Source organism: Indicator indicator, chromosome 5, assembly GCF_027791375.1.
Source record: "Indicator indicator isolate 239-I01 chromosome 5, UM_Iind_1.1, whole genome shotgun sequence".
Classification (NCBI taxonomy): domain Eukaryota; kingdom Metazoa; phylum Chordata; class Aves; order Piciformes; family Indicatoridae; genus Indicator; species Indicator indicator.
This window is the reverse complement of record NC_072014.1, coordinates 15,438,531-15,452,855: the sequence shown is the minus strand read 5'-3', so window position 1 is coordinate 15,452,855 and position 14,325 is coordinate 15,438,531. Positions and strand designations below refer to the sequence as shown.

At 40.0% G+C, this 14,325-nt stretch overlaps 1 protein-coding gene across 1 annotated transcript in view; it reads left to right on the top strand.

The window, feature by feature from the left end:
• Positions 1-14,325, top strand: part of PARD3B (par-3 family cell polarity regulator beta) — a 411,926-nt gene that overhangs the window by 378,554 nt on the left and 19,047 nt on the right. Inside the window, exon 22 of the mRNA XM_054381001.1 lies at positions 7,622-7,701. Within this exon, the coding sequence (XP_054236976.1) occupies positions 7,622-7,701 (80 nt within the window). The remainder of the gene's footprint in view (positions 1-7,621; positions 7,702-14,325) is intronic.

The window sequence follows — 14,325 nt, the reverse complement described above, 5'->3', positions numbered from 1 at the left end:
GAGTGTATGCTTAATAAAAAGAAGGCTCAATGTTCCCTGTGAACAAGCCCAGAAATCAGAATTTCTGAGAGTCTACAAAGATCACTTGCTAATTGTGCTGTGAACAGGCACCTATAGCCATCTGTTGATCATAGTATCACAGTACATTAGAGGTTGGAAGGGACCTCAAGAGATCATTTGGTCCAGCCCCCCTGCCAAAGCAGGATCACTTAGGGTAGTCCACACAGGAATGCATCCGGGTGGGTTTCGAGTGTGTCCAGAGAAGGACACTCCACAACCTCTCTGGGCAGCCTGTTCCAGTGCTCCATCACCCTCACTGTAAAGAAGTTTCTCCTCATGTTGAGGTGAAATCTTCTATGTTCAAGCTTGAACTGGTTGTTTCTTGTCTTATTGTGCACCACCGAAAAGAGATCAGCCCCCTCCATTTGTCACCCACCTCTCAAATGTTTATACACATTGCTGAGATCCCCTCTCGGTCTTCTCTTCTTGAGACTAAACAGCCCCAGGGATCTCAGTCTCACTTCATAGTGGAGCTGCTCAAGTCCCCTAATCATCCTCATGGCTCTCCATTGGATTCTCTCTAGCAGTTCTCTGTTTTTCTTGAACTGGGGAGCCCAAAACTGGACACAGTATTCCATTGATTCACTGTCCCAAATTATTTACCCTGTATTTTCTGTTGACAAGAAAATAAAAAAGATTAACAAACAAACAAATGTTAAGGCATCAGACTGTGATTTGAGGACCTCTAACAGTTACACTCCCAAGATGTCTGTAAAAAGGAGCGCTATCAGAAGCACAAGGTTCCTCAGGACCTGCTAAGGAGATACTGCTTCTTTCTTTATTTGTGAATACTGTCCTATGAGCAAGTTTGTGAAGGTGAAAGTGCTTTCTCTCCAGTGGTGGAGGTGGTTTTGAGAGCTCCCATGGAACATCACCTTATAGTGCCATTGCAGCCAATTTAGCAAAGAAAAGTTCCACCAAGAATATCAAAAAGAAGTATTAAAGGTGTTCTGTTATATCCAAACAATGGTGAAGCAGTACTAACAGGCAATAACATTAGAGTCTTCTGTGAGAGCTGCTTCTGTCATTAAAATCAATGCAACTTAATTAAAGCAAATTATAGATAGATACATCTATAAATAAGATATTAAAGTGCGCTGCTGAATATGATAATTGCTGCATATTTAGCAATCAGCGTGTGTGTTCTGCTTTTGCCAGGAGGGATTTCTTTCAGTGGAATCAATGGAGCTTTATTAAAAACCATCCAAATTAGAGGGAGAAATGATGAGTGTTATAATAACGCAAAATCACTGTTTCAACTTTCATTGCAAAACCAGGAAAGCAAAATACATCCCTCTTTGTGTATGTAAGGAAAACATCAGGAAAATTCTTTTGAATTGTGGACACTGGTAGAATTTTTAATTTTTACCTTCTGATGCAAAACATATAAAAGCAGGGTGTAAGAAAACATGTTTTCTGTGGAAATGCTGGAGGTCTTGGGGGGGCAGGGTAATTAGGCTATCACAGCAGTATGGAATTAAGAAAAAACATTCGATCAGCTTCCTCCATTTCACATGGAATATCCAATTCACTGCCTTATGTAGCACACCTCTGTTTTAACAGCTGAAGAAAGTGCTAGTGAGTCAAAGAGTGCTTTTAAATTTCGCTTGAGGTCCCTAGAACCAGTCAGACTGTTGAAATGCAAAAAATCAAATGGGTGAATTTTGATGTTTCACCTGGGTATCAAATGTTGAGATCAGGGTGGGGAACAAATCCACTTTTACCTCTCTCAGGTTTTCTTCAGTTTTCACTTAATTGAAAACAAAACCCAACTGTGTCTCAGCAGAGGGGAGACCTGAAGGTTAAAGGGCAAATTCCGTTATACCACAGCTCTTTTTGGCATGCTGAATCTCAACCCATGTGATTAGAAACGCTCACAGACAAAAGAAGAGCTTTGAGAACAGAGGTCAAACCATCATCTGAATCAAGTCCTTTAGCGGATGATCACAAGACTACTGAAAAATGTACTAAGCAATGCAGCAGTTCTATGCACCATGTTTATACACAGACTTTCAGGCAAAAAGCAGAACTGGGTGGCATTTTCAAAGCATCTGGGTGATGGTAGAGCACAGGCCTCACTCTGCAGCCTTTCTAGGATGGCTCCTGTCTTTTAGTGCATACCCCTCATACAAAATCATGCCATTTTTAATGGGACAGAAACCACAAGCTAAAGTGACTTTCCTGAGTGTACACACTGAATAAGAGAAAAAGTTGAGTCCAATGACTTCTGTCATCATGAGGTCTTTCTGATTTCCCATAATTTTATGGAAGTCAGATATGACTCAAGTGGAGTGTTTTGCACGGGGTTTACAAGAGTGTAACTAAAATGACATCACCCTTGATGAAGTTCTGCTGCTTATCTAGTGTGCAGCACACACTCTTCATTTTCTTTCTGATCTTAATGATGATTGAAATGTATGAAGGAGGCTTATTGTTCAGAAGTGGGGAAAACAAAGGGTTAAAAAAAATTAAACAGGTGAAGGAGGTGTTTAGCATATAACTGAAAAAAATTAATAAGCCTGAATTTAACAGGAACTGTGTATTATTCCTTTTTAAGTGTGAAACTCCTGACTGAGCTGTAGTTTTTATGTAGCTAGTTAAGAAGCTTTAAACATTTTTTTTTTTTTTAGCAAACTGACCTTTGCAACGATCATCAAAGTTTTCTGTATGCAGCTCTAAATAAAATACCTGAAGGAGAGGGAATGGTGACTGCACATGTCTCAGACAACCACCCTGAAAATGGTTCTGCATCTTTCTTTTTTCTTATGAGCAGTACCCATGATCTTGGGTCTTCAGCATGCTGACTTCACACTGGACAGACCTGGAGTAGCTCAGGTGGGAATTTGTGAGAGGAGGCAGAGCCCCAGGACAAAACATGCGGTCCTGCCAAATATGTCTACACTTGTAGGGGTGAAGAGTGACTCCTTGCTTCCATTTGCAGTGTGGTAGCTCTCACCTTGAGCTCTCTGTGAATGGACAAGAAAGGTTGATTCTGGCTTCATGAAATTTAAACTTTTTACAAAGATTGCTGTAGTTATCATTGTTCATACTGCAATGGCTGTCCAATCCCAAACACCTTGATCCAAGTGAAAGGGACAAGAGTGGCTTTCCTGCTAGCAGCTACTCTTTTAGCCTTTAACAAAGGAGGAAGGCAGTGTAAGGCAGGTAAGGAGGACTGAAATGCAGTGTCTTCCAGAAAAAAACATGTCCTCTTGCACTTTTTGGCACAGTTTTCAGGCTATTTTCAAGTTTCAGGATGAAGTAGATCCTTTTCTGAGCTCTTAAAGAATGGGTCTTCTGCACCCATGAATTTTCCGGTAGGCAACTCCTAGACTTATTCCAAGATACCTGACTGCAGATATACTCTACTGATGCCTTGTAATTTATTTGCAAATATTTGAATACTCTCAGCTGTTTGTCCCTGACATTTTCATATCACCGTTTTAATTTTTTTTTCCTGTTAATTTTTCCTAGGGAGAATTGGCAGGTTAGAGATGTTTGCTACTAGCTTATCTCTTCCATGTATTAGGAAAATCCTCAAAGTGCCCGGCAGGTACCATGCTTGCCAGGGACATAGCTTGCACTGACACCCGCACAGCTTTTGTTTTCCCTTTTCCTTTACAGGTGCTTTCCCTTTCTGTCTGTTTTGGATCTGCATGTGAAATATGAAACTACGAATCTTTCTACACTTTTTTTTATATTGGAATAAATGTGGATTCCATTTGCTGAGGGAAGTGGAGGGAGCTTCAGCCTGCACTAATTCCTCTCTGCATTTTGACCCTTTACATTGGTCCCCTGCTGAAGGCTGTGGACCTGGAGAGAGGAAAACAGTGTGTGGTGCCCACACTGCTCTTCAGTCTGCACTTCCCCCATCCTTGTTCTGCCACTGGGACTAGCAGATATGATTAAAGATGCAGAGGTGTCAGAGTTTTTTTTCTGATGTGACACATTTCTATTGCAGAAATCTTGTTTGCTAATGGAAATTATCTGGGGTAAAAAAAAAAAAAAAAAACAAAAACAAAAACACCGCCAGATAAAAAACTTCAGCAGCTAGCTATGTAGAAAAAAAATGGGTTTCTGGCATATGGAAAATCCAGGTCATGAAGGCATTGAATTACATGGATGTAAAGTCTTGTCTGTTTGTCTGATACCTCTTCTCCAAGTGTGACCACTGCTATGTGTTTCAAATAATTCATAGTGATTTCTGATGAGATAATTAGGAGAATAACCTGCTGGTATAGATGTATCTGCTTGCTCTCCCTTTCAGGGAATGGTTGCCTCTTCCAGACTTTGCCTCTCTTGAACCTGTCCAAGGCTTTACTGTCTTCTGCTTACCTGATGCTAGTTGTTTGATTCATAGGTGTATCCTGATTAATTTTCCATTCTATAAAGGGCTTGGCCATACCAATGCTCTGCAATAGTTAAGTTTCATGAATTGTTTGTTGTTGGTTTTGATAAAGATAGCATTTGCTTTCCTCAATTTAAGCATGCTGCTGCTTTAATTGCACTGATGGGATGATGGCTGTTTCTGTGTTTATCTCTACCCCATTATTTTTGCATATTCATGTTTTGCTTGTTAGTTGAGGCCGCTCCAGACTAAGAGATGATCTCTTCATAATGATGTCTCTTATTTAAGTTGATGTTGTTAATTTAAACCCTAAAAATATAGGAGCATGTTTTTGATCATTCTTTCTCTTGTGCATTACCATACATTTGTGAAATGCATATTTCATCTGCCACATTCTCTCTTTACTGATTGGGATGTTGGTCCCCAAAGCTCTTCCAGACTCAGCTGGGAGTACAAGGAGACGGTGAGCATCTTCCATCAGCTCCCACACCTCACTGGTCACCTTGTGGTCATCACCTATTTGGTTTTGATAGGACTTCCAGGTTTTAATCCTTTTTTATTAAGGTTAGTGTTTGTCTAATTATTTTGTGATTATTAACTATGCAGTTAAAACCTCTGCGCCAGGTCTGAGGGCCAGCTGCACACGTCCTGTTTCAGGGAAGGAGGAGAAGCTGGAATATTTTGATCTTGTTAATTAGTACCTTCCACATCTGTTTTTATCTTAGTTTATTGTAAAATACAGCAAGAAACCCTTTGCTTTGTCTACTTCAGAAACATAAATAACTTATAAAAAGGAGGTGTTTCCATTCCCACATCTTCCCTTTTCATCAGGGTAGTATTTTATTTCAGGCAACATTTTGTTGGTGGCTGAGTAATGATCTGTGGCATGGACAGATGGAGAAGGGAAAGGGGAAGAAATGGCTGAACCTTTAATTAGCCACACAGAGCCAGAGCAAGCTTTTGCAGTGCGTTGGGGGTTTTATATAGGGTGTGGAGACTCAGCCACTCGATAGATCCAAATTAGCAAAATTGTGTATCCACGGGCAGGGTGTTTCTATGGCAACTGTCTCTCAAGTCATATATACAAACAGACCTGGCAGGGGGTACTGCCTTTTATTTGATCTGTAGGAAACCATCAGGAAAAGGATGTTTTCAGGCTGTGAAAAGGCCTTGTGATGTAAATGGTTTTTACTTTCTGGTGACTGGCATCATTTTGGGGATTGCTGCTCGGTGCTGGCTCTATTCTGAATCCGCGTTTGCAGGTTGACTGGCTGCTGTTCCTCCTGCTAGGTGTGAGAACGATCACCAGGAAACTTGCACAGGGTTGCGAATGCACAGAGTTACCAGGCACATCCTTTAGCTCATGAACATCTTGCTGCTGCACATAATTAATAGCCTATCTACAGCCATGCAGGCAGACCGAATGCTACTTGGTTTTTGTGCTGAGTGAACCAAATTATACATTCACTTCTTTTCCCTTCGTTCTTCTTCAGAAACCAGCAGAAATCTGGAGACTCTTCTCTCAATGGCATACCTGGTGAATTAAGGGAAATGATCAACCTGATAAAATTAGCAGTGTATGATCAGCCAAAAGTGGTTGTGACTCTTCACCTAAGTGACTCTGTGAATTCTCTCTACATGTCATTTTTTCTGGTGGAAAAAAATTAATGAACGATCCATTTAGCCTACTACTCCCTTTTTGAAATGTTGGGCAATTGTTGTTATTTTCTCTCGTCCAAAGTCAGGCACTGCTAAAGCGTGAGTTTGTTCTTCTGGCCCTCAGTTCTGTGGACTCCTTTCTGGATTGAGTCAAATATTTAGTGAGAGGCTTGTGCTAAATAATTATTTTAACTTAGTAGTATCTTGAATGTTCAGTGAGTGGCAAGGTACATAACCTTGCCTAGAATAATTCCCAAGCTTGCCTAGCAGTTCCCAGGGATAGTGCCTCTCTTTGTATTAAAGTTGGCTTATATAACGGGTCCACAAGAGGTTGTAAGGAGAAATGCTATGTAAAGGTAGATAAGACTTACTATACTGGAGTGCAGAACCTTTCCCACTGTAGAAGCTCATACATCTCTTCAGTGAAAATAGCATATTATGCATAAATTACAGGTCTGACAGAAATGTAGTCTAACCTGTAGAATGTGAAAAAAAAACATGTTCATTTTTGTTTGTTTTCTCTTTTCATAATCAGTCGTTTGCCAAAAGTTTGGTGTGATTTATTCTTTTCTTTTTAATGAATTGTAAAAAAACATTTGAAAAGGCATTAAATCTTCCCTTCTGCTATTAATCTGTGAAAGAGGAAGGGGATTTTAAATGGCCTCTTAGTATATTGCTTTATAAAACTGCTGATTCTAGCAGCACCAGAATAGGAATACATACTAATGTAGGAAACTCTGAAGGCAGTCAGAGCCTCCTGCATTTATGGAGGAAAAGACTAATAGCTCCATTTTAACAAGGCTCTTAACACTTTGGGCCATCAGCAGGCATTGAGTGAGTGAAATTAGGAGAGCTCCTGTGTGCTAAAAGCATTGAAGTTCACCGTTTTTGTACCCCAGTTGGAGCCTTCCTGATAGAATTGCACTCTCCAGCCAACTCCAGTTGCCATCTTGAAAACAAACCAAGTAGTGAGCTGGCATTTTGACTGAGTGCACTAATGCTTCACTTTTGAAATGGCACCAGAGCGTGATAAATGCACTTAACTCCCAGCTGGATACTTAGCTTTGCAGTGGTGTTACGGAAGGTTTCTGCATTTGTGTTAAGAATGAAAGCAAAGCCTGTTAATATCATGTTTTATATATGAGCAAAACACACAAGTGGAGAAAAAACAGCAAACTTGGTACTAAGATGCTAGCTTTGATTTAAGTGGTTGCACCACTGGATTAAGAAGGGGTGTGCTTAATTAGATTACATCCTCACATTACTGAATTCTAGGAGGAAGGCCAGCAAGGGAAGGAGAGAGAATATCCCAGATAGCAAGCAGTCATGGAAAAAGCTGTGAAGATTCTACCTGTTCTAAAAGCTTCTTTGCTACAGAAGCCTTGCTTGTTAACAGTAATGAGATTATGTATGAGATTTGGAGCTTCTTTGAGCTTCTGCCTTTCTTTGGCTGATTTTGGCATGTTGTAGCATTATGCTTATCATTTTGAGATGCATTGTTAGTAGCTGGGCTGCATAATTGATCTTCATCTCTAATTAATCTTCTCTCCACAGGTGCCTGGAAAAGGTCCAGATGGGAGTTCATACAATCTCCAGTTTGAGGGAATGGAAAGGCAGTATGCATCCTTACCCAGGTACAGCACCAAGCCTCATACAAACACCCACTCTGATTCATCCTGCCTCAAAAGGGTCAGGAAGTTACCCTACAGCTGATGTCTGCCTCCAACATGAGAGATTATTTTGCAGTAATGTCTCTCACCTCTTGCTGCTGTTTTAATGCCATCTTTATACCTGTACCATCAATTTGAGCTTTTGAATTTTAAAAACAAAGGTCTGTTATTGAACGTGTCAGCAAAACTCAAGATCCACAGGTAAAGAACATGACACTGAGGAAGCTGGCTCTGCAAAAGTTGTAACGGTTCATAGCAGGGCATAAAGGACCAAGTTTATAGTGATATAATCCTTGCTGGCTTTGACAGAGTACTGCTGTGGAAAGCCTCCACTCAGCAGCCACAGCTACTGATGTCCCACTGTTGCTGCAAGGACTGACTAGCAGTCCTGTTCCAGTAGCATTTTAACTGAATGCTGTAGAAATAAGAGTGAATTCACTGAAGGCTTTTTTAATTTTTTAATCTTTCCCAATGGATTTGGGAAGAGCAATTCTAGTCTGAAACCAGTGGGACATAACAAAAGGGATGTATTTCAGAGATTTCACTCTCATTTCTATAGGTCTTTTAATAGCAGAGTGTAAGATTTAGCAAGCCAAAAAGGGGAGCAAGAAGATGTAAGAAGAGATAGTGAGAGGAAAACAGAAAAATATTCTTTCTTTACAATTAGCAGGCTAGGAAAGGCCTTAGAGGGGTTGCCCGGTCCACTTCTTGGTCCTACAAGCAAGATATTTTTTTAAAAGCAAAGCAGAAATTGCAATTTACAAGCAAGAAGGGATTCTCAGTGGTGAAGTAGTGCAGTCCTTTATGTATTTCCTAACTGACTGTGGATGTTCTTACTCTCCTGGGTAAATAGCCATCTTTTCTTACGTCTGCTGTCATGTTTTTAACAGTGATTTTTTCAGGTTAGTTAGGTGAATACTCTTTTTCATCTGTTTTAAACGTTAATTGTGTTGAATACATCCTTGTGAATTACAGGAATAAATTAGCAATTGGTGCCCAGTGTTACTCTCTACAGCAATTTTTGTATTCCTGTATCATGTTTCCTTTTATTCGTTTTTTCTTCATGCTGATCAACCTTATTTTTTCAATTTCTTTAAAATGGAAGTTTCTCAGAGGCATAACTTCCATCACCCAGAATTCTTTTTTATTTCACTGCTACTGCTTTCAAACAAGGATGACCATAAGTGAGCACAACAGTGCAGATGCAGAAGTGTCTTTGCTTTGTGCAGCTGTGTTCTCTGTATTCCTTCTATCCCATTCCTATTCAAATCCATTGCATCCTTAGCATGTTCCCTAGGTCTGTGTACTTCTCACCTCTGCACCCTGTGTTTCTGGGTTGTTTTTTAATTTAAATAGGTTTGTCTGAATCAGATCACGGTGTCCTTCCCAAAGCCTCCATGTAACTTGATGGAAACATGACTCTACGGCCCTTATGACAGGTTTGAGTATTTAGCTGGCTGGGGCTTACCATCCAAACATTCAGCAGCTTCTGAAGATGGCTGTGAAGTGTGTCATTTCTCTCAGTGCCTAAGAAGATTATGCTGGAGAGTGAGAGGGCCTGCAATTCAGCCAGGTCGTGTGTGTTTTCTGACCTGAACAATCACACTGCTGCATCTGGGCCGTGCCACTGCAGTCACTCTGGAAGGTTTCCACCCTGGCAGGAGCAGAGTTTTGGGACAGCACACTTGTGGGTGTGCCTGTAGTCCAGCAACCAGCTGTTGCCTTTCATACTTAGGTTTTGTAAGTTTTGCAGTTTCATGTTACTGCAGTAATTAAGCTCTGGCAGTCACAAATTACTAGATTGCTAGAGTGAAGTCTAAATCCAGAAGAAGGGGATGTAGTCTCACTGCCAGCCACTAATGGAAATGAGTGATTTCTTTTGTTCTCATGGCTGACTGCCCAGGAGTATAGAGAAATCCAGGTAAAAGTCACCCATTTGCCAACCTATTCTCAGTGGAGGATCCATAAATACTACTACAATGGGCAGCATTACTAAAAAAAAATTAAGAGAAAGAAAAAGAGAGGTAGAAAGAAATACAGAGCTAGTATTTCCTCAGCAAGCAGCTTTCTTTTCCCTGGCGTTCTAGTATTAGTTCACAGTTTCTTGCCCTTGGTATTTCCCTTCTTGTCTTGTCCTGCCTTCACCTTGGTCAAACCACTGAGCAAACCACTTGGTACAGGCATGGTATATAATTGTCTGCATACCTAGCAGTTCAAGTCCATTTTGATGTAAGATACTTAAAGAGGCTTCAGGTGAGGGTTGTAGATGCTGGAAAACAGATTCTTACTACAAAATGAGCCCAGAAGGATGTGACTTTTGCCTGTGACTGTGGTGTGGCACACATGAGGAAAGAGAGGAAAGTGCCTGGACTGCAGGCAGTTTCACTGGATGAGGAAGGAGGAGGAGATCTGTGCTGCACTCAAAAGTAGCTGGGACATGCATAGTCAAACTGTGCCACTTACCTGGTAGCCAGTAGGAGTCATGCCAATGTGTGTGAGCATGGACAGATCCAGTAAAAAAGATTTGGTTTTCCTCCCCACTGGGCAAGAGGGAGGAATGATCACCTGCCAAACAGTTTTATGAATGTCTAGTGTTCCAAATCACCAGGTCGTTCCCACACAAAGGCACTCATCCTGCATAAAGGGAAGTCAGATTGCTGGCAGCATCCAAACATCTGCTGCTGGGCAGTAAAAGTCAAAGCTTTGAAACATCATTGCTGCCTTGCCCTTTTGTTTTGCATTTTTCTGTCATTCTTTGAAGCTAATTTAAGCCTAGATTTTATGGTCAAATTCAGGTGATGTAAGGCTGTATTAACTGTATTTGAGGAATTCAGCCATGTCAAGTGTACTTGTCTTTTCAGTAGATGCAGCAGGAAATCCAGTGTCCTGGTCTCACTGAACTCAGTGACAGCATTTTTGTGTTTGAGTGGAAGATCTGTTCCTGTGCAAGGTTACATTTGTAATTAAAAGCTAAAAACAGGAGGCAGCAGCCTATTGAGAAAGGCTTACTGTGTGACTGGTTTAATGAGTGGCCAGCTAAGTTACGTAGTTAAATTTCTAGGTAAAATAATGCCAGTCTGGAGACTTGGTTTGGAAATGTCTACAGAGGCGAGCATCTGAATTAGATGATAAGTGGCTGTGGCAGGAGAGTGGCAGGTCTTCATCTCACACTGCATTGTGCTGTTCTTTCTGTAGAAAAGCAGCAAAGTGGGAAAGACAGAATGGAAGGCTTTGCAAGAGATACAGTTCTTTGCACTCAATACTTACGTGTTGCCCTGAGGCTACAGCTAAGTAGTGCTGAGTAGTAGTATTAAGCGATGTTAAATCCTCCTGTTTAGGAGGAGAATGACTTGATTCTTATATCTCTTAGCCTCTTCTTTTGGGAAGAGGAGCAAGGCAAGGATATGAGAGCCAGAAAAAACATTTGTATTTTTTAAAATTATTTTAATGCCTGTTTTCTTGGTGTCATCTAGAATATTTTCCTAATGGAGCGATGGAACAGATGCAAAGCTGTTTCTTCGTAGTTTTATTTTTGAGCTTGCTTTTAAGGAAGTCTGCCTTAATGTAAATCACAGTCTTGCCAGTGGCAGCCTTGTTTGGAGAAATCTCGTGTTCATTTAATGTGTTGATGGAAAAACTGGCTGTGACCAAAAGCAGACTGTCAGACACTGAGATGGGACACTGTGACAAGATGACTGTAGATCAGAAAGCTCAGCCATCTTTCTGGTAAGAAATGCTGATTCCAAAGGAAAGCTAATACTCCAGACTTCTCTGGAATCCTCATATTATTGAAAACCACACATTTTAATCAATAAAAGCAGTGAGTCTGGAAAGGCAGTAAGAGCATTTAGAAAATAACTGTTAGGATGGAAAAATCAGTTCAGGCAGTGTACATGAGTTCAGCTGTGTTGCTGTGGCTGGGAGGAAACCACTGAGCTAACTGGTAGTTGACTCATCGGAATATCTGTCTGAAATGTAACATGCATCTTAAAACTGGGAAGCTTCCAAATGTATAAAGGAACTAGCCATGCAGTACAGTGGTAGCACGTAGTCTTGCCATGCTGCAAGCTTCTCTTCAGATTCACCATGCAACTTGTGCTTCTTAAGGCAGTAGCTAAAAGCAACACATCCTCTGTTTCTTAGGTATGAAGCCAGTAAGGAGAGTTTTGACCACCTTGCCTGAGCCCTCCATGACCACCTACATTTCTGGATCAAAGCAAATTTCAATTTTGATCCATTGCATGACTTTTATAAATCTAATTTATAAAATGTATATTTACAAAAGTGTCTAACCTAGAATTAAAATGTCACATTGTCGAGAATACATTAAATTCTGCAGAGGTTAATTATATTACTGTTTAAAAAGATTATGCCTTTTTTTTTCCCCCCAAGTATGAAATTACCCAGTTTCAGTGTCTACCTACTATGGTAAATATGTTTTCTGCTAGATTTTGAGAGCCAAGCCTGCAAAATGCCTTCCCTTCAGTATTACTATGCAGTGATCATTTATGTTCTCTTTTAACCTCCCTTTCAATAAATTAAATAGATTGAGCACTTAGGTCTTACACTATAGAGAATGAAAACATCATTGATTCAAGGGGCCAGAGTCCCCTATGCAAATCATTTATGAGGTAGCCTCTAGAGTTGAGTCCAAAAGTTTCCATAACACCTCCATCATAAAAGGATGTGGTTTCTCAAATGGAAGGGATGGATTACTTAGCAAGTTTCATTAGCATTTTTCTTGCACTGGAGTGTTCTCACCTCTGTTTTACTAACCAAGTTTATTTCAAAGTGCAGGATTTCTGCAATGTAATTGTATCCCAAAAACATCATCAGAAAGCGACTTGACACAAATCACAAGGAAAAGTTCTCTATTAAATAAATCATCATTCCCTGTTGTCTAGCAGAATACTAACATTACTTAAATGTGTATATGTTGTGTTCTCCTGGTTAACAAAAAGAAATCACAATTTTAGTGCATACTATAATTAGCTGCAAATCAACTTGTCAGAGCGCTCCCAGCCTGTGGGAATTAACTAACCAAAGAGCACAGATGAAAAAGCAAGGTTTAAAATCGATTATTCAAATCAAAATTCCCTGCTTGTTGGTTTAAATTTCAGGGTTTGGGTTTGCTTTGGTTTGGTTTGATTTGGGTTTTTTTGCTTTTAATCACTTTGTGTCAACTTACTCAATTTATTCCATCCCATGTTGCAAAAAAAATCTGTCCCCCTTTTCATGCTGTATACTTCAATTACATTGCTTCTTGACATCCAACAACATTGACCTAGCAATGCAGTCATGATTATAGCCATTAGCTGAGGAAAGCGATGTCCTGGTTGGTTTTTGATGTTAACCCATCTGCACTGACAAGTACCATGAGGCGGCACAGTGGTTTTCAGTAGTGGTGACAGTGTTGCTCTGTCTCATAATACTGCTGCTGTTCTGCCAAGCTATCTTCCAGGAACCTCCTCTGTGGTAAGACACTTCTTAGTAACAGTCCACTCTTCCTTGTTTCAGTTGACTTCAGCTCTACTGAATTTCGTTTTTACTTTTTTCAAGTCCCAAATGGTGCTATATGGCAGGCAGAGGGTAGCAATGCTGATGCAGACTGCAGATATCACAGGGAATACCATTGCTGTTTTGCAGCACTGTTTAAATTGCTGGTTAAAAAGAGGATCTGCAAAAATATTTTCACAAGGAGAGAGAACAAGGGTGCCAAAACTTTAACTGACAGTGAAATAATTTAACAACCCAGCCCAGAACCACCAAAGTCAGTCAGTCAGTGAAAACACGTTACTGGGCATATATTACACAGTTACAAAGCAAACCTATTAACTTCGGGTGCATAATACACAATATTTTCAGTAATGCCCAAGTTTTCTCTCCAAAGTGATGGAAAACGATGGACAGGGTGATAGGAAAATATTTTGTAGTCCAGGTAGCTGAAAAAGTGTCTGCATCTCTTCTATTTCTGGTATTGATTAAAATTAAGAGAAAGGGGTCAAGAGAAACATTTGAGAACCAGTTGTGAGTGGTCATTTTTTATTTTCAATGTAAATCACATATATTTTTAATATATATGTCAAGAAGACTTGATAATTTCAAGTGTTAGAACTAAGTGGAGATTAGAACTAAGTAGGGTGCAAAAATAATGGTCTAGCTAATTTCATCATCCTAGTCATGTAACATATAAATAATATTCAGACACTATATTCTATAGTATAGTTGATTATTAACTTTCTCTTCTGTTTTAATCATCTAAAGTAATACCTGTAACTCAGGGATATCTTTAAAATGTGATTTTTATCTTGACAGCTATAGTCTCATTGAAGATGCTGCAAAATCTTGTCTGTCTGTGTCTTCCAATGTGGTGATCTCATTACAAATGAAATACGTGCATGGTTTTAGTTGGGTTTTAAGTCTTGGCAGATTCATTTAGAATCAGTTTTAATGGAAATACTGGATCTCAAAGATGTGTTGCAATAAACCAGCCAAGATGAAATATAGGCAAAGGGAAAAGATCATTCTTACACGCCAAAGCACAAGCTTGGGAATCAAGCTGATGTGCTCATTAAAAGATTAGCTTAA